We start from the raw sequence: 20,117 nt of genomic DNA, 5'->3' as shown, positions 1-20,117 counted from the left end.
GAAAATTTGCCCTTTATTCTCACTATCTATCAATCAATCAACCTAGAGTAAGTCCAGTTTCTAGATGATGGTTCTCTCTGGTCGAACCTACGTGGGATGCTTTAAAAAATATGGATTCCCGGGGCACCTGGGTGGCTCAGTTGGTTAAGCATCTGCCTTTGGCTCAGGTCATGATCCCAGGGTCCTGGGATCGAGGCCCGAATCCAGCTCCTTGCTCAGCAGGGAGTCTGTTTCTCCCTCTCCCTCTGCTGCTCCCCCTGCTTGTGCTCTCTCTCTGTCAAATAATAAAATCTAAAAATAAACAAATACATAAATAAATAAAAAGATAATAAAAATACTGATTCCTGGGCCTCTGCATAGACAAAATGTTTCTGAACATCTGGAGTGCGCCTGGTATCAATATGTTTTTAAAGTACCCCAGGTGATTCTCAGGCAGGAGCTGCCAGGACTAAGAACCACTCGTTTAGGATAAGAAGGAAAGGGAACTGGATTTATCAAGTACCTACTGGGGGCCACTGCGAGCTCTTTACCTATGCTATCTATAGCTACAGGTGCCCCTTTCATAACCTCTTGGACCTGTTCTGCCCATGAGCATTATGGGCCCTGGGAGCACTCAACCTTGGAGGGACAAGTGATTAGGAATAGATACCCCAGTTTCCTTACCCCTTGGGTCAGATAACTTTGAGGCATACTTTAAACCTGGGGTAAGAAAACTAGTTCTGCAAGAGGCCAGAGAGTTAATATGTTAGGATTTGTAAGCCATAGTCTTTGCCTCAACTCCTCAAATCTGCCTTTGCAGTGCAGAAGTAGCCAAGGCTACTGTAAATAAATGGATTTGGCTCCATCCCACTGAAACTTTATTTACAAAGACAGACTGCAGGCCAGAGTTGGCCAACCCCTCCTCTGAGTCTAAAGAGACTCCCAGAGGTCTTAGCGAGACTGGGTTCCAGCCGCCCACAGCAGTAGCCCATCAGTAACAAACCACGTGGGTTCAGGCCTTTCCTGTGTGCTCCTGGGAGCACTGGCTAGAGAAACAGCTCACACTCAAATCTTTATCTCAGAACCTGCTTCTGGAGGCGCCTAACCAAGTCAGGATCTTGTTTTATATTCATAACTATACTCGTGGTTAAATATTATCATCTCCAATTTAAATGGAATAAATTAAGATTCAAAGATTACACAATTCGGGGTGCCTGGGTGGCTCAGTCTTTAAGCGTCTGCCTTCGGCTCAGGTCATGATCCCAGGGTCCTGGGATCGAGCCCCGCATCGGGCTCCCTGCTCCGCGGGAAGCCTGCTTCTCCCTCTGCCACTCCCCCTGCTTGTGTTCCCTCTCTCGCTGTATCTCTCTCTGTCAAATAAATAAATAAAATCTTGAAAAAAAAAAAAAGACTACATAATTCATAAGTGATGAAGTCCAGATTAGAAGTCTATTTAGCTACAAAGTCAATGATCTCTCTACAATATGACCAGAGTAAGGATGGATACAGATACAAACACACACACACACACACACACACACACACTCAAATCTATAATTCTAATTATGGCGGGCAAGAGTACCACAAATGGCAAATTATAATGCAAAATTCACGCTATTCATGTAATTACTGATCTACATTAAGGAAGGGGTTTTAAAAAAAATAACAATAGTAAGGTTTGAGGGTTATGAAAAAAATTACCCTCTTTTATGCTGTTTCGAATGTAGGACAGAATTCCTTTCCTACCTATCAACTGGTTGCAATCCTGGTGCTATTTGGTCTCTGGTGTAATCTTCGCTTACACCTAAAAACAAATATAGCCACCCAAGGTAAAGGTCAGTGTGCAATTTGGAACTTGAAGAGACAAGAACCAGATGAAAATATCCTCTTACACATCTTAACATGAGGGGTAGGAATGGGGGAGGACAGTAATTTCACAACGTCTCCTTCAGGGCATTTGTGAAGTTCCCCTTGTGGATCCCAAGGACTCCAGAGAACACTCTCGAGAAGCCAGAATCACTCCAGTTAGAAACCAATCTTTTTAGCTTACGCGGTCTTGCCCTCGCTGTCCTGCTTGGTGGCACTGGCCCCCTTCTTGCCCAGCAGGGAGGCCACCTTCTCCGCATCTCCATTCTCCACAGCCTGTAGCAGCCGGTCATCATTCTTGTTCCACTCGTTGGTCTGTGGAGCAAAGGGGAGATGCAGAGCTAGTGAACAACAGTGGCCACAGTCACAATGACCAGCAGGACCCCGGTCCTCCCGGGCTCCACCCTCCCGTCGCTAAAATCAAAACCTGCCCCCAAATCAGATACCTTCCCCTTCACCATGGAGACACTCAAGAAGACCGGTTTCCCAAAGGAAAACATCAACAGTTCAATGGAACAGCAGCTGGTCAGCAAACTCTGAAATAAAGTCACTTCTTTTCAGTGAAGCTGGGAAAATGAAGCCACTTGAAAAGACTTCGAGGCAAGTTTACACATTAGCTTGTTTCCAGCTAAACTCTGACAGCTGGCTCCTCAGGATACTGGCCTTTGACCTGGGCCACAGCTCACTGGGCCCACAGTGTTACAGAACCAAACTGGCCCAGAGCTCAAGGTGACTTGAGGTTTTATTTACACACAACTCTTCGCCTGCTTTCACTGCCACTCTTTCTGGCCTGTTCCCTGGGCCCTGATTTTTGAGCTGCATAAATTTTTGATTTTTGAGTTGTCCGGGCTACCGACTCAACAAAGTATCATCAGAAACAAAACTTCTTCCTGAGCGAGCTATTAAACATCAAACAGCTTTGAGCAAAGCCTCCACCACTGCCAACCCCCAGCCCGACAGAATCATTCTGTGAACCACAGTCACAATAAAGCTTTCATGTGCATAAAAATTGGTTTTTACTCTTACAAAGGAAAAGAGGAGGTCTCCATGCAAGAGCAAATGGGCCTTGAGTAGAAGGCCAAGAAGTTTCACATGTGAAAAGGCAGCAGTGAGCCACTGAAGGTTTTGGAACAGAGAAGGGAATAAAATCAGCGATTGAAGAGTCATGGAGAGGTATACAGGATTAATTCAGGGAGAAAAGATCCTGGGGCACATCCTGGGGCCCCTGGGTCACTCTGCAGGCCTGCCTGCCCTCCAGACCTCTCCTAGCTAAGCCCACTTTCTGGCCCCTCCCGCTGTGGATACCAACACCCTTAGAAAGATTCCTTCTCCCTCCCCAAAACTTTCTGCAGGGCTCTCTGCTTCCTTGAGACCTCTGAAGATTAAAAACCGCCAGGCATTTCATTTTAAAGGCTTGGCCATGGACCACTGCATGGAAGCTGACAGAGACACTGGAAATTTAACAGTTAACAAGAGGGAAATTTTACAGGACTACAACCTTCCACAGCCCGAGGAGCGTGTTCCCAAACTCTCTGCACTGATGGAACTGGGAAACCCAATAGGGCTCCACCTTCTGATACACAAAGGTGGGTCTACAAGATGTCCCAGGCACCCCTCCAACTGCAGCCTAGAGGCAGGGCCTTAGAGAAAGCCACAGGCCATGCAGGAGTAAAATAGAGGTGCACAGGGTTAAGGTAAGAAATTTGCTTTGAGGCTCAGGACAAGACCACTCCCATTTCTTAGGACTCCCTCCTCCCCAGAGCCTTCACTGAGTGCGAGAACACAGGAATGAGGAGATAGGTTGAAATGAAAATCAGAAGTCTGTCCTCTAGGCTGCATGAGCCAGAAATCTAGCAGTCTAGATTGATACTTCCATGCTATGGACCTTAAGTCACCCAAACCTCTCAAGCGCCTCAGTTTCCCGAGGCTTTGGACCAGATGACTACTCTGATTCCTCTAAAGCTCAAAAATGCTTAATCTATAAAATGTCCCCCAACCAAACTTTGCTGGAGATTATTCTAGAACAGTATTGTCTTTGTTCATGGAAATGTTTTATATCTGCACTGGACAAACTAGGCAAGTTATCCTCACCCAGGGATGATTTTGTTCCTCAGCGGACATTTGGCAATCTCTACAGACATTTTTTTTTTTTAAGATTTTATTTATTTATTTATTTATTTGAGAGAGAGAGAGAGAAACAGCATGAGAGGGGAGAGGGTCAGAGGGAGAAGCAGGCTCCCCGCTGAGCCGGGAGCCTGATGTGGGACTCGATCCCAGGACTCCGGGACCATGACCTGAGCCGAAGGCAGTCGCTTAACCAACTGAGCCACCCAGGCGCCCTCTACAGACATTTTTGATTGTTGTGACTAGATGCTCCTGGCCTCTAGTAGGTGGGGCCAGGGGTGCCGCTAAACATTCTGCAATGCATAGGACAGCTCCACACCCCCACCCACACCCCAGCAAAGAATTATCTGGCCCAAATGGTCATTATCACATTAGCCACATACGGCTACTGAGGACTGGAAATGTGGCTTGTATGACTAAGGAATCGAATTTTTAATTTTAGACTTCCAGAGCCAGTAGCTAGAGGCTATCATATAGAACAAAGCAGCTAAGTATTTTTAATAAGATAAGAATGTGTCTACGCCAATGTCACCCACACTTCTTCAACTATCAGTACACTCACAAAGATGACATTAGGGTTTTTTTTTGTTTTTTTGTTTTTTTTTAAAAGATTCTATTTATTCATTTGAGAGAGAGAATGAGAGACAGAGAGCATGAGAGGGAGGAAGGTCAGAGGGAGAAGCAGACTCCCCGCCAAGCAGGGAGCCCGACGTGGGACTCGATCCTGGGACTCTGGGATCATGACCCGAGCCGAAGGCAGTCGCCCAACCAACTGAGCCACCCAGGCGCCCCGACATTAGGTTTTATCTTCAATGACAAATCAGGCTTCCTATTGCAGAAGAACACAATACATATACTGCCTCAAGCACAAGCATTTGTTGGTAGAATAGGAAGCTTTACCTAAGAACGAAACGTAGCAAACACCAAGAAACAGAGTGAAGTTTATTTCCCTCAGACAGCATTTAACAAGCCAAAACAAAACAAAAAATTCATCAAAGTACATTCAGGACCAATGGTTCCTATCTACATTATCCCAAAACCACATTATTAGTGTTGTCTTTAAGTCCTTCCCTAATTTAAACTGACCAACTTAAAACTGGATTGGGAAGATCAAAAGGATATTAAACCTCAGAGGATATGACTGAAAGTACTTAAGCAAAGAAAGGCCACATGAAAGGATTTTCCTTTTCAGTGCCGCTAAGGCACTGAACTCGGGTAGAGAAAAATCTGGTTGTAGGGATTCCCTGAAATTAGTTACATGTGGATATTTAGGGAGTTCAGTTTCTAGAGGACACAGCAAGAAAGAGCCCCCCTGCCCCCCCCGGAGGACAAGGTCAATGGCACATCCCTTGAGATCTAAAATTCTTCTCTTTCATTTAGTTTCTCCTCATTGCAGGCCCAAAGTTACTCTCCTGTTAGAACAGATAAGGTGGAAAGAACACAGCTACCCACACACAAAGATTTAATAAATAATCCACACCACCATTCAACCTGTCTGTGCTGCACATGGGGTTCACAGTAAGCAGCAGGAAGGAAACGGATGGGTGCTATACATATTGGCCTTAGAATCCGAGCCAAGAGAACAGTTCAGAACAAATCGGGAAGGCAGGAGCAAACCTGAGGAAGAAACTGGGGGAGAACATAGACCATTGGTTGGGAAATGAGAGAAAAGTAAGAGTTTACTCTTAAAATTCTCCCAAGTATGCTAAAAGTGGGGGACAAGAAGGATCTCAATTTGTCCTTGCTCTAACCCAGGAATCCAGATTCTGAAATGACATCCCAGACTGCTGGCCAGCGCTCATAAGGAGGTGATGCTAATGTGACTGAGCTCTCTAGTCCTGGGTCAGGCGGCTGGTAATACTTGTATGTAGTTCTGATATGCACAACGGGCCGTACCATGTTTCTTCCAGAAAGCTTGGCTTTCAAGGTGCTATCACCTTCCTCTCCTAAACCCGTTCACGGGGATCGTCCTTGTATTTTCTCCCATAAAACCATTCCACCCAGTGCTACATTCCATACCAAAAATTCCATGGCCATCCACAAGATGAGATAAAACAGATGTTTAATAAATACTTTTAATGTCAGTGCTCTACTGAGAATCTAGAAGCAAATTCTTCTCATCCACCTCTATTCCTCTGCTAAGTGGTACTAATTTGAAACCAAGCATCAAAAGGAATCTTAAAAAGTTATCTTGCCCAATTCACTGACTCACAGTAGGGTTGGTCAGATAAATAGGTTGTGATATTGTGATATGAGAATTATAGATTTGGTTCTGTCCCTGGTTCCTAGCACTAGAGCTTCTAAAATCCATGAATTTCCTGAGTGATAGGGCTGAAGTGTATCTTTTGTTATTCATAATAAGCCTCTTACATGAGTTAATGACATGACTGGTGGCTAGAAGCCCCTAAATAGCTTCGGATGGGGACTGGTTGCCAAGGGAATTAACCATATTATTAGACGGTTAGAACTTTGAGCCCTAACTCCACCTCCAGGGAGGGGAGAGGGTTTAGAGATTGAGTCGATCAGCAAATGGCCAATGATTCAATCCATTATGCCTATATAATGGAACCTCCATAAAAAGCCTTAACCCACTCTGAAACCACAGGGTTCAGAGAGCTTCCAGGTTGGTGAACACATCGGGGCGCTGGGGGGAGGATGATGCTGGAGAGGGAGTAGAAGCGTTGCGTGTACGCACCCACACACACATCCCCTATCTTGCCCTGTGCCTTTCTTCCATTTGGCTGTTCCTGATTTGTATTCTTTATAATAAACTTAGTAATACTAAGCAGTGTCTGAGTTCTGTGAGCCCATCTCACAAATTATCAAACCTGAGACATGGGCTGTGGGAACCCCCCAACTTCATAGCTCGTTGGTCAGATGTACAGTTGGTCAGATGTAGATGGCATCTGAAATGGGAGCAATTTTGTGGGACTGGGCCCTTAACTGTGGGATCTGACAATACCTCGAGGTCATTAGTGTCAGAACTGAATTGCATTGCTGGGATACCTTGTTGGTGCCAGAAGAGTTGGGAGGATTGGTTGTGGGTATAGAGAAAACCATTTGGTGTCAGAAGTAGATCATATGACAGGTGAAGTTTGAAATTCTGCCATAACAACCCAGTGTAATTCACTTATACTCAGGGAAGGCTTCTAGAGACCATCACCACCCAAATATCCCATCCCCCCTCACCACTTCCCATGGAAATCCCCTCCTCTAAATGGCACTCCCTCCATAGGGCGGCTTAGCTCTGCCTCCACACTGGGCTTCTGGTCCCCTTAGAATGGTGGTGTCAACCTGCAAGTGGGTTCATCCAACATTTAACAAAAATGAGTTAGAAAAAACCAGCAAACATCAGATGCACCATATTTAATAAAGTTAAATGTTTCATGAAACTTTTGATTATGTATGCATCCTGGGCGGTGATATAAAATATGTATTTTTACTGGGGAATCACAAGAAAAAACATTGGACGACACTGCTTTAGAATGCTCTGTCATCCCATCCGCCAACGAAAAGGCTTCCTTCTAAAGCCTACCTCAAGCCCTGCAGGCTCTTCACGCCTTTCGTGGTGATGTCTCTCTGCTTCTCTCCTCCATGGTGTCCCAGGGGGCCACCTACTCAGCTGCCTAAGCCCACGGTCTAGACTCAGTAAAATACTGCATCCTGGCCTTTGTTCCAGAGCTGATGTGTGCTTGTCTTGTTTCCCTGTCTTCAGCTCCCTGAAGGCACAACAGCCTTTATTTCTTACCCCTCTGGTACCTAACAAACGCTCAGTATCTGTTGCTGATTTTAGCAGGAGTTTCCTCCTCTTGATTAACCTAAATCTCTCATCTTAGCAAATTTTTTTTTCAATTATAAAACTTTCATTCTTTTGCAAACAACTATTTTTTTAATTTTATTATGTTAATCACCATACATTACATCATTAGTTTTTGATGTAGTGTTCCATGAGAAAACAATTATTTAATCATGTTTCTGGGTTTTTTTAAATAGGCTAAATAAATCCAGCTCCCTTAACTTTTCTACTCCCTTAAATATTCTAAAGCCAATTTTCCAATATTTTAATCATGGGTACACTTTCTCTGAACCTCCTCATAACTAAGGAGCCAGGTCTTACCAATTCATCGGGGTGAACCCAGTGTCTCCCAGTCACGAGAATCACTGGTTAAATGTGCAGAGTCTCATGCCTCATCCCAGAGACTCTGATCCCAGAGATCTCAGTCAGCGCCCTGAACTCAGGTTCAAGTGCACTCTTTGATTCTTGGTCCAAGTTTTGGGACAAGTGGAATCTATGCAAAGGCTACCCACAGAAGCATTAAGGAAGGGGGTGGGAGAAGAATAGAATTCTTCACTTTTTCCTCATAGTACTAAATATTTTGTCTCCCACAAAAGCTTAATACATCCTGTGCTTTCCCTACAAGCTGCATGGGCAACTTGTGTCTAAGATATGTATGAGAATTTTAACAAAGGCATTGCTCATAATAGGCAGAAATGAAAAATAATCAAATGTCCAATAACAGAAGATAAATTACAATCTATCAAGCAATGGAATGAACAAACTACAACTGCACACCACAACCTGGAGAGATACTAAAAACAATATGGCTGAAAGAACAAGACACAGAAGACAATAGCATGCTGCATGTAGACAAAAATGAAAACAGGGAAGATGAACCCAGATCATTTAGGGACGCATGTCGGGATGGTAAAACTATAAAGAAAAGCAAGGACGAGGTTACCTTAAAAATCAGAATAGTAGCTGGAATGGGGGGGGTATGCCATTTGATGAGGGAGGGACACCGGGGAGTATTCTAGGGTCCTGGGCTCTAGTTCGTGACCTGGTTAGTGGCCCCACAGAAGTGCACTTATCTCTAGATGTGATTTATTACCCATGCACACACACACACAGTTTAGAAAGAAGGCTCGTGGTTCACTTTCTGGTCAAATCAACAGTGTGCCAAGTGCCTTTGGACGTTTTGTGTTCTCACTTGCTATTTCCTCATGTCTAAAATGAAGGCAGCCTGGAGCCAAAATCTGCTTCTGGAAGAGGTCTCACAAATCCCTTTGAGAATCTGCTGAAGTTATGGACTCTCCTCAGAATAATGCACAAACTTGCAAGAGCTTGCATATAATTCATAAAGGTCTCTGGCTTAAACCCTTATCCCCAGTCCATCCATAAGCCAAAGTCAAGAACTCCTGGTGTAGAATGAGGGACCGGCTTCAGAGGTTAGTGCTTTTGAGTTGGAATTCCAGCTCACCACCACCTCCTGCCTAAGTGGTCTTGAGCAGGTTATGGGCATTTCCTTATCTGTAACATGGGAGGGATCTCACTTCCTTGCAAGTTACGCTGAGAATTAAATGTAATGTCTGTGAAGGGCCTGGCACGTATTAGGCACTCAGAAAACGGTGACTGTTATTACTGACTTAGATCTTCCGCACTGTTCCTTCATCACTCATGCTCTATGAATCCTTTAATATTTACAGCTTAGGACTGATGGTCCATTACCTTTTCAGAGGCAGGTAATGCCTTCATGCAAATTTAAATTTGTAAATTTTCTACTGTAGTTCCTAAAAATAACATTTTAAAGGGCCTTAGAGAAAACATTCACAGACGTGAAATTAACTATTTTATTGCACATGGCTCAGTTTTCCAGGAGACTGTTTAAACAGATGCTCTTCCAACAGAGCACATTTAGGCCACATTTGCAAGTTCAGGAAGCCATATGTCATGCTCCGGAGACATGTGTAATGTGTCAGCTATGAAGGGCAGCACGTGGGAAAGGCAGACCTTACCTTCAATGGAAGCTCCAAACAGTCCTGCTAATTTATCACAAATGAAATTTTCAATGGCTGGCCTATAAGTTTCCTATTCATCAAATCATTTCCAAATGACTCTACCTGCTTACGAGTTTTCCCTTGAAGCTCGGCCTTTGGACAGACTTGCCTGCCTCCAGACACCATGTCAACCGCGTGATGAACGCTGGGGCTTTGGCAACTGGCAATGTCTGCTGTTGGCCAGACATGGCATCACCTTCTTTTATTTTGGTTTAATCATTGGGAACTGAAAAACCAGTGGAAACTCAGTGGTCACAGACATCTGGCTAGTAGGCAGGTTTGAGTTTGGAATATGTCAACCAAAATAATCCAGAGGCACAGAGCGATCTAGGAAGAGAAAGAGTTTCTTTGACTTTTGTTAGGAAAGACACTAAAACCCTAATCATCCTCAATTAGCATAGCTCCTGTTGTATGGCTCGGCAGCCATTTGGAGGAGTCTACTTGAGAGATTATCTTTGGAAATGCTGCATTTCTCTCTCTAGTTTACGAAGTGCAGGCTGTTTTGCCAATATAATCAGTAAGTCTAAGATGGAAGTTACACAAAGGAGACAGTGTTTTCACTGGGAAGTTTTCAGATTAGTACCATCCAGGAAAAAAAAAAGAGCACACACCTCATATTTCAGGACAGAGGACAAGAAACCAGCAAGCTACAGGCCCAAACGATATTTTCCCATTGACTGTATAGAAAATTCCATAGCTGTTACATTCATTCATTCACCCAATAACTATTTTGTGCTTTTTACATAGTTGGCATATTCTTTCCTGAATTTTCCATATAGTTTCCATATAGATAAACTAAAGCAATATGAGAAATATGCCAACAAGACAAAACAGGATATGAGAATGATAAAGTGAGCCACGTGGTGAATCAGCACAAAAGAAGGGAGGGTCAACTTTCATGTAGGCAGATAGGGAAGGTTTTTTGACTGATAATGAACTACACCTTGCAATGAGTAATATTTAGGTTAATGGAGAGAAGATGAGACACAATGACTGAAAATTACGAGATATATTCAGTAAACAGTGAGTTGATCCAAGAGAGGCCTTGGAGTCCATGGAATACCAAGAAAGTTGCCAGTACATCATGACATGAACACTGCACCATTTTACCAAGCCCAGCAGTTTCATAAAGAGCTTTCCAATGTTAGTTACTTCAGACCAATACTCAAGAAGTTCATCTAAGGGGCGCCTGGGTGGCTCAGTTGGTTAAGCGACTGCCTTCGGCTCAGGTCATGATCCTGGAGTCCCAGGATCGAGTCCCGCATCGGGCTCCCTGCTCTGTGGGGGGTCTGCTTCTCCCTCTGACCCTCCCCCCTCTCATGTGCTCTCTCTCTCCTCTCATTCTCTCTAATAAATAAAATCTTTAAAAAAAAAAAGAAGTTCATCTAAAATGAGTTTGCCCTCTCCCTACATCTTTACTTCAGATTATTCATACATGCAGGTTACACGTCTCTGCTATCCACCCTGAAGTCCATCACCTTTCCCTTAATGGACTGCATCAATGATTCCTGAGGTCTTTCCACAGAAATGCTAAATTCTGTGTCATGGACATAATACATAATTCTAAACACCTCCACCCAGAAACAGGCTGGTCTCCCTGCCCTTCCCCCTTCACCAAGGCACCCTACTCATGTTTCCTGATGTCCCTAGCTCTCCCTAGCACCTGGACCAGGTTAGTTCCCCTTGTTAGGCTCGCTCATCCTTCTCTTCCACAGCACTCAGCACGACTGTAATTAAATAGTATTTCTGAAGTATCTTTAGCGGTCTGCGGACCTCCTACCGGACTAGGAGTCCCAGGGCATGGCCAATGGCCAGCATCTGTCTTGTTCACCACTAAACCCCTGGCCTCCTGCCCACTGTCTGCCAGATGGTAGGGGCTCAATTCAGAGCTGTTCGTTGAACAGCTTTGTTCTCCCCCTACTTCTTGGGAGCCACTATAGATTGAAACCCTTCCCACTGCTGCCTTTGTCGCAGTCCACAAATGTATTGAAAGTCTCCATAATCCTACCAAATTCGTTTCTTCCAATATGCTGACCAATGTTAAAACGTTGTATTTAAAAATTATGCCACAGGAGGTAAAAGCAGTCTCATGGGGGCAGAGGTAAGTCTGGGAATAGGTCAAACCACCTTTACCCTTCGGGGGAAAAAAATGATTCCAACCAATTCAATGGAGTTGAAGCACTCATTTACGTGGTGTTTGGGGGATGGCAAGGGGCCAGATACTCTGTGAAGTCCCAGGCAGAAAAAGATGGACATGCAGTAGTATCAGCTCTAAAAGAGTTCATAACTTTTTTTTTTTTTTTTTTACGATTTTATTAATTTGAGAGAAAACAAGAGAGCATGAGCAGGGGCTGGTGAGGGTGGAGGGGAGAGAGAGAGAGAGGGAGAAGCAGGCTCCCCACTGAGCAGGGAGCCTAAAGAGGGGCTCAATCCCAGGACCCTGAGATCATGACCTCAGCTGAAGGCAGACATTTAACTGATCGAGCCACTCAGGCACCCCAGGAATTCACAACTTCTGAGAGCAGAAATGCATCCAGTAAGTACTTACATTATTGCTTGTCAGTGCTAGATCAGTGCTAGGAACTAAGTCCTATGAAAGCCCAGTGAGGATACTATTACTAAACAATAGCTAAAAATGTATAGTCTTAGGAACCGTACTACATTATAATTTAACCTTAAACAATGATCCTATGAGGTAGGTACCATTAGCCCATTTTACAGATGAGCAAACTGAGGCACAGAGCGGTTAAGAAATGTGTACAGTTACTCCCTATACAGTATAGCTGGTTCTCTCAGGAAGAGAAAGCTAAAGAAGTTCGATTTTTTTTTTTTTTAAGATTTTATTTATTTATTTGACAGAGAGAGAGATAGCAAGAGCTGGAACACAAGCAGGGGGAGTGGGAGAGGGAGAAGCAGGCTTCCCGCTGAGCAGGGAGCCCGATGCGGGGCTCGATCCCAGAACCCTGCGATCATGACCTGAGCTGAAGGCAGACGCTTAACGACTGAGCCACCCAGGTGCCCCAAGAAGTTCGATTTAAAGGAAAATGAAGGAACTTTTGAGAATGAGCAAGATTTCAGTGTTTATAGCCTGAGGCTAGCAAAGGAGCCAGTGAATGAGGGAAACAAAGGAGTGAGGAGTGGAAGTGAGGATTCAACCAGGCAGAAGACTGATCTTTGCACATGAGATGAGAGTAAAAGAGGAAGAGGAGGATGAGCAGAGATACATGGGAGAGGAAGTCCATTTGTTTTCTGGCTTCTGTTTTCTTGGGGAAGCAAGAGGCAAAGTGTGCAGGGTCCGTGATGGGCTAAGAAGCTTGAACAATGTTCCCAATAGCTCAGGGTTGAGGGGGTGGGTGATGAGAAAGGAAACCCACTTGAAATGAATAAAGAGGTTTTCGAGCACTCCTGGAAGTCCAGCCAAGAGCAGGAATTGTAACTCTGTTCATAGACCAGCTGGTAGTGTTGTGTGATTTTCCACTGGAAGCCCTGGGAGGGACAGGAGTAAGGGGTAGTCAGCTGGATGACTGAAGACTGGAAAGACAGGTGAAGCGAACATTCTGGGATCAAGAGCATGGGAGGTGACAATGAGCAGGTATGTGGAAGATTGTGGGATCAGGGATAAGAATGAGATCTAGGATGCAGTCCCATAGATCAGAGGTAGGTTGGCAGAGGAGGCATTTATATGAATGTTAGAGTTTCCAGAATGATGGCAAAAAGGAAAACTTGGAGCTGCAAACCGAAATCCTGGAGAAAGATCAGGAAGCAACCTGGAGGTCCCCAAAAGATGGTGAAGGACGTGAGATGAGGGTGACCCAGCATAACCACAAAGCAGTGACTGTCAACAGAGAAAGGAGTCATGAGGTCAGAGAGCGAATGGGTCACACCTTATAAATGGCTTCTTGTGATTTGCTGAGTTTCTACTATGTGCTCCTCCCTTCCAGGTGCCGTGAAGAATGGATTTAAGTCACTATAATCACCGACACTGGGTTGAATAGTGTCCTCACACAATACTCATGTCCACCCTGAACTTCAGAGTGTAGCCTTATTTTGAAATAGGGTCTTCGCACATGTGATCAAGTTAAGATGAGGTCATCATGGGTTAGGGTGGGCCCCAAGTCTGGTGAAAGGTGTCCTTCCAAGGACAGAGAGAGAAGAAGACATGGAGGAGACAGAGAAGAAGGCCAAGTAATGCCAGAGACACAAATCGGAGTTTGCTGCCACTAAGCAAGGACTGCTGGCAACCAGCAGGGGCCAAAGAGGCAAGGAAGGAGTCTTCTTGGAGCCTTTAGAGGGCGGATGGCCCTGTTGCCACCTTGATTTTGGACTTCCAGCCTCCAGATCTGAGAGAACATATTTCCCATGGTTATTTAAAGCCACTCGGTGTGTGGCAATTGGTTATAGCAGCCCTAAGAATTAACGAACTATCCCAGGAGGTGGGTATTATCATTCTCATTTAACTGACAAGGAAACTGAGGCCCAGACAACAGAAGAATCTCACCCAAAGTTATAAGGCCAGAAAGCCAAAATTCACAGCCCAGACCTTCGGTGCCCTTTCTACTTCAGTCCTGCCCCCCACCCCACCTGAGCCCCCCATTCCCCCAGATGCCCATCACGCGAAGGAAGGCCAGGCAGAACCCAGATCACAGTGTGGTGGGCTGCATGGGCCAGAGGGCAGGACTGCAGCCTGGTGACACTCTGACCAGGAATTCCAGGCTCTAAGTCCATTTTAAATGCAGGAACCACCCCTAAAGCAGATATTATTAGACATGAAATTTGTAGTCCTACAAAAGCATTTAAAGCATGATTATTTACTTTGCAAGCATGTTCACACAAAGGCTTCCTTGAGCAGTAAGCTCTTTTATGATTTTAATATAGTTTATTAGTTAATTATATATATGTGGGTGTAGGTATATGTATTATACACACACATGTAAGTGGGATTTGATTGACTGAAAGAAATATTCACTGCTTAAAGGGAGGTACATGCATAACAATGACCATCTCAAGGCCCAAGCAAGGCTTTCCTTGCACACAGATGCTTGGAGACATGTGTGGCTAGAATTCAAGCAAACATCATAAGTACTTTTGGCAGGTATTTGAGCTTGATAAGCAGCCACAACCCCTGAGCTTTGCTCTTTACCCAAGTGGAACAAGACAGACTTCACAGATCAAATGATTTCATCCACAAAGTCTTAAGTCAAATGCTTAGGTGCACTTCAAGTGTCTGAACGGTCAGAGTAGAGGATCAGGATGGTCTCTAGTCCTGATCATGCCCAGGCATCATTCTACACAGCCACACATTAGACTCCCCCAAGTCTCTGAAAAAATACGAATGCAAAATTTAAAAATGCTCTATGGGATTCTATTCAGCCAAAATTATTCTTCAACAATTATTGACAACAATGAAGATGACAAACCAGCCTGATATTAACCAAGTTGATATCTGTTAAAATGCTGAACTAGACAAGACAGTGAATCAATGGTCATATCTTTCTACACATAAAGACTCTTAATAAGCATCAACAGGCAATCAGGATGCTCTTCTCCAATCAGGCTCTTCTCCTCTCCCTCCACCTCTCCAGTCCATCAGCTGCTGGGGCTGTCTCCCTGGTTTCCTTGCACTGACCTGCTTTTCATTCCTGTGGCCAATGCCTTTATTCAGTCCAGTTCAGCTCAATACCCTTTTGGTTCTTTCTTTCGCCAGGCATCATGCTAGACACTTGAGATGGGGCTCTCCTCTTTACCAAGCTCCTGGGGCACATCGACAGGTATAGATACTCTATACAGGTACAGAGCACCAGGAGAGAGGTTCTGACATTAATCATTGTTTATCAGAGATACTTCAATAGCCTTTTTTTCCCCCTTTTCCTTTAGAGCTCTTCATAAGCCAGGTTCAGAAGATTATCCTACTATTGAGGTGGTCCCACTGATTTCGAGTTAACAGAAAGTACTGGATCAAAGTTTAAGCAGGAGTGAAGCCAGGTCACTACCGAAAAAGTTTCCAGCAGAATACTAGAAAAAGAAAATGAACCCTTTTCAGTAGTCTTAAATTCCTTAAATTTCAGTTTAAAAACATCAGCTATTGGTGTTTTTAATAAAACATTTGTCTAATTATAGGTATTAAAACAAAGGTATACATTTGAATTTAAGATTATCAAGGGAGATTTTGTTGATTTAATTTATCTGCTAACTGCCTGTGGAAAACAGATCACCGATGTCAATCCTTTGAGGTGGTATCTAAGTCCTCGACTCTGAGCTGACTTGCTTGTAACAGAATATAGCTAAGACGGCGCTCTTTGACTCTCAATGATAGGTCAGAGAAGGCCATGCAACTTCCATCTGGCTTTCTGGGAATCAACACTCTACCTATGCTGATCGTCATGCGTGAGGCAGGCAAAGCCACGTGCAAAGCCACATGCAGGTGTCCCAGGTTGAGTGCACCATCGGACCATCTCAGCTCTGCTGCCATATATGTGAGTAAAGAAGTGGCCATCCAGATGACTCCAGTCCCCAAGCTGTGAGGGGCCCTCCCATCTGAGTCCCTCCCATCTGAGTCCCCGACATCTTAAACAGACAACTCTCGCTGCCGTTCCTACGGCATCCTGTTCAAACGCCTGACGCTTCATCTGTGAGCATAACACAAAGAATGTTTCATGCCATCAATTTCCAGGTCATTTGTGACATAGCAATAACTGAGATCATCTTTGTCCAACATTCTTTCAATTTGAGTAGAAGGCTTTTTCTAGGCCATCCAAGCTGTGTTGTACTAAAACTGTGGTTTCACGCTTAGCACAGCTTCTGGACTCTTGTCCTGGTTCTTTAGTTCTCCCTTAAGTTCTAAGCTTAACCACACTTCTGCTCCTGCAAGTTGGAGGATGTGTAATAGGTCTTTTCCCTCCATCTGGTCTCCTGCACTCTTTCCTACATAGAAAGCCGGCCAACAAACATGACTCTCAAAGTTGCCCATTCCGGGAACCCCACACCAGTGCAGAGGCAGCCTCGGGGTTTTCCTAAACAGGACAAGGTTCCAAAGCAGGATGCTGGCTCGCAAGAGCCAGGTCCACCTTTGATTTGCACCGCTCTTTTATATTCAGATTTAGATAAATGCCTAGTTCTGTAGATTCCAGTGGATTCACATTACATGTTTGTTTTAAAATGTTTAAATCAAGAAACTATCTGGTGCCCAGAGCATCTGTAAAGTTATTGAGCGTGAAGGAGGGAGAAGCGATGCACTGGAAGGAACAGGGCTGATGTGGCTCAGAGTCCCAGCTCTTCCTCCTTTCTGTAGTAATCAACCACCAAAAAAAAAAAAAAAAAATGCTGTGTGGTGACAGCTTTCACTATGTGATTGCAGGCAAGCCAGCTCGCCACGCTGGACTCATTTTCCCATCCCAAAAACAGGAATATTAATGGTTGGTTTGTTTAACCTGACGAAGTGTGACAGTCAGTAAGCTATGTTTTGCTTTGGTTTTATTTTTTCTTTAAAAAATGTATACCCTCTTTACTCATTGGGGGGTGGGAGAAATGGGTAAAGGGGGCTACACAATTTTTTAAATAGAAAATCAATAACCTCTTAACTGACCTTTCTGCTTCCAGCTACCCCCAACTTCCTTTCTCCCATATCAACCTCCCTGCTGGTTAAAAACTCATGCCTGCCACTCTAGCTCACTTTCCTACACAAAATCATCTATGGCTGTCCATGGCCAACAAGAGACCCCATGTTCTTTAGTGTCCCCCTGCACACACACACAACTGAAGGCTGGTCTTAATCCAGTTTCAAATCTTAAATTCCACTCTGCCCAGCTCCCCCCACCCCCAGTCCCTGCCATACCCCACACTAAAGCTTGGAGCTCTAGCCAAGCCCTTGGCTCCAGAATCCAAGATATTCTTTCCACTTCTGACATTGTAACCACTCAAGTAATTTTTCCTCTTTCATTTTTATCTTGCCATCTCTCTGCTACCAAGGCTGAATGTTGTTCCCTGCCATTCATTCTAACAAAATTTTACGCTAGCATTCAAAGCATATGGTTTTCCCATTTTTTGGTGTTTTCCCCCTTTTTTTTTTTTTTTGTCTTGTTACAGAGAGGCAATATGGCACAGGGGCTAAGAGCTTGCATTCTGAGTTTCTGGATCCAAATTCTGGCTCTACAACTTACTAGCCGTGTGACCCTAGAGAAGTTATTTAACTCTGTACATCTCTGTTTCCTCATTTGTAAAATAGGAGATAACAGTACATCTAAAAATATTTGACTCCCCGAACAGATAGTACTTGATGGCAGAAATTTTCATCTTCTTCCAAAATGACCCCCCTAATAAATCTCTGTATATTTTTAAATACTCAATACATTAAAATAGAACTTTCTTCCAATCGGAGGGGACCATCCAGTGTTCCAATTCATCATTACTATTCCAAATTCCTGAAGTAACTTAAAAAATCAAAATACTATACACATCTAAGCACACTGTCTAATGTTATCAGAGGTTAATTTTAAGTAGTCTGGATATTTTAATATATTTGAGGCAAGAGACACCACTGATTTATTTATGCCAAAACTCATAGTTCTCAAGAAAGGGCATATCTGTTACAGCCTTCCTACACTCCAATAATAGCGAACCCAAAATAAACTCCAATATCCACCCACAGGGGAAAAAATCTCGTTCCATGAAATTATTTCTTCCTGACATCTAAAGGCAGAGGGCAGTGTTTTTTAAGAGCACAAGATGAGGGGCTGTGATGTTTATCATCAGTCTGATTTTGCTGAGGCATCACCCGAGCATGTGTATAAGGGCCATCTTGCACTGTTATCTCCCCCAGTACCTGGAAGACCTAGGGCCCCCCAAGAAAAGCCCAAGAACGCTTAACTCTGGAGCCGCGCATTTCTTAGAGCAACAGAGAAGCCAAAACTAAGGACGCTAACAAATACAGAAAACTTTGGGAAACTCATCAATGTTCCTATTTGTGAAGCCTCATTCATTACCTTTTTGGATCCCACAAGGGACTACCCCAAAATGTCTTGCCTTAGAATTTTATGATTGAGCTAGATGCCAAGTGAACACACAGAAAAACCACCCAAAGGGAGAAACTTCAGTCAAGCAATATTGGAACTGCTCCTGCTCCCCATGCTTGTGCACACACTCTCTTGCTCAAATAAATAAATAAAATCTTAAAAAAAAAACAATGAAATAAAAACACGGACGCTTTTGAATTTTGAAGCTCCATTTTCCAGGATATGCTACATACAACTTATTACCACTTGAAATAATTTCCACTAAAAGTCACTTGGCGTACATCTACTGGTGTGCCGTAGACTGTGAGTTCAAGGGGAGGGACCCCAGCCCTTAATCTGTTTCCCAGGCATCTAGCACAAGGGCTGATGTGGCCAGTGATGGATAAATGTTTATCAAGTGAATGAATGTTTGCCTGAGTAAAAGACACCAGCAAAGCATGGAGCTTTTTCAAAGATAACGTTGCTAGTAAAAATACTAAGGAAGAAGCCAGCCCTCGTGGTTCCCTCAAGATAGCCTTTCCATTGCAACAATTTGTTATCTTGACATTTTCATCTTGACACCTCCCTGCACTGCTAGGCATCAGATGGCTCCCTTCTGTCGATTCTAACAAATCCAAACTCCTTACACTATCAGATCGCCAATCTCAGTCCCACTTGTTGAAATGCAGTCTAATATAGTGCTTTAATGCTTGGACCCAGAAGCCAGACTGCCTGCATTCAGAGCCCCGTTCCACCACTGAGAGCTCGGGCAAGTGATTTACCTCTTGTGTGCCTCGACTGTAGGATAAGAAATCATCAGAGTAACCTCTATCATAGAGTTGCTGTGAAAGTTGAATGAATCAAGTATTTGCTAAATATTTAGAACAGTGTCTGGCACATGGTAAGCATTCAGTAAGTGTTAGCTAATATGGTTATTATTCACACTCCTCAGGGAATGCCCATTCTGTTATTTTCAATAGTGGTTCTTTTCCTCTAGGATTGGCTGATGTTCACATTCACAATATACACCCATGGCCAAGCCCAGATTTCCTGACTGGCTACAGCACAGATGAGATCCGCTGCCGGCCGCACACAAGCCCAGGAGTTCCAGCTGCAATTATATTCTAAGCCAAGTGACTAAAGTCGTTTGGACCCTGGGAAAATTCATCAATGCCTTAAATATCTTGAACGGTTTATCAGTGTCCCATTAAAATGAACTGCAGCATATAAAATGAAGGGAAGGCTTGTATCTGCACAGGAAACTATGGAAAGCGGGTATCCACAAGCCAGAGACTTCAGGCAATTTCTTGTAGTTTTAGGCAGATG

General features: G+C 44.0%; 1 protein-coding gene across 7 annotated transcripts in view; it reads right to left on the bottom strand.

The window, feature by feature from the left end:
* The window catches only part of LOC118006401 (ankycorbin), a 137,894-nt gene that overhangs the window by 51,441 nt on the left and 66,336 nt on the right, over positions 1-20,117 (bottom strand). For 6 of the 7 annotated variants that reach the window (XM_034999031.1, XM_034999026.1, XM_034999027.1 and 3 more), the window contains one exon: positions 2,030-2,160. In XM_034999031.1, coding sequence (XP_034854922.1) covers positions 2,030-2,160 — 131 coding nt within the window. Of the gene's footprint in view, positions 1-2,029; positions 2,161-2,291; positions 3,897-20,117 lie in introns of those variants that run through there. The other variant, XM_034999030.1, reaches the window with a different exon arrangement.

The sequence above is a fragment of the Mirounga leonina genome, unplaced genomic scaffold (genome assembly GCF_011800145.1).
Source record: "Mirounga leonina isolate KUSES-001 unplaced genomic scaffold, KU_Mleo_1.0 Mir_96, whole genome shotgun sequence".
NCBI classification, from domain to species: domain Eukaryota; kingdom Metazoa; phylum Chordata; class Mammalia; order Carnivora; family Phocidae; genus Mirounga; species Mirounga leonina.
Note: the sequence above shows the minus strand (reverse complement) of the source record. Positions and strands in the feature narration are given on the sequence as shown.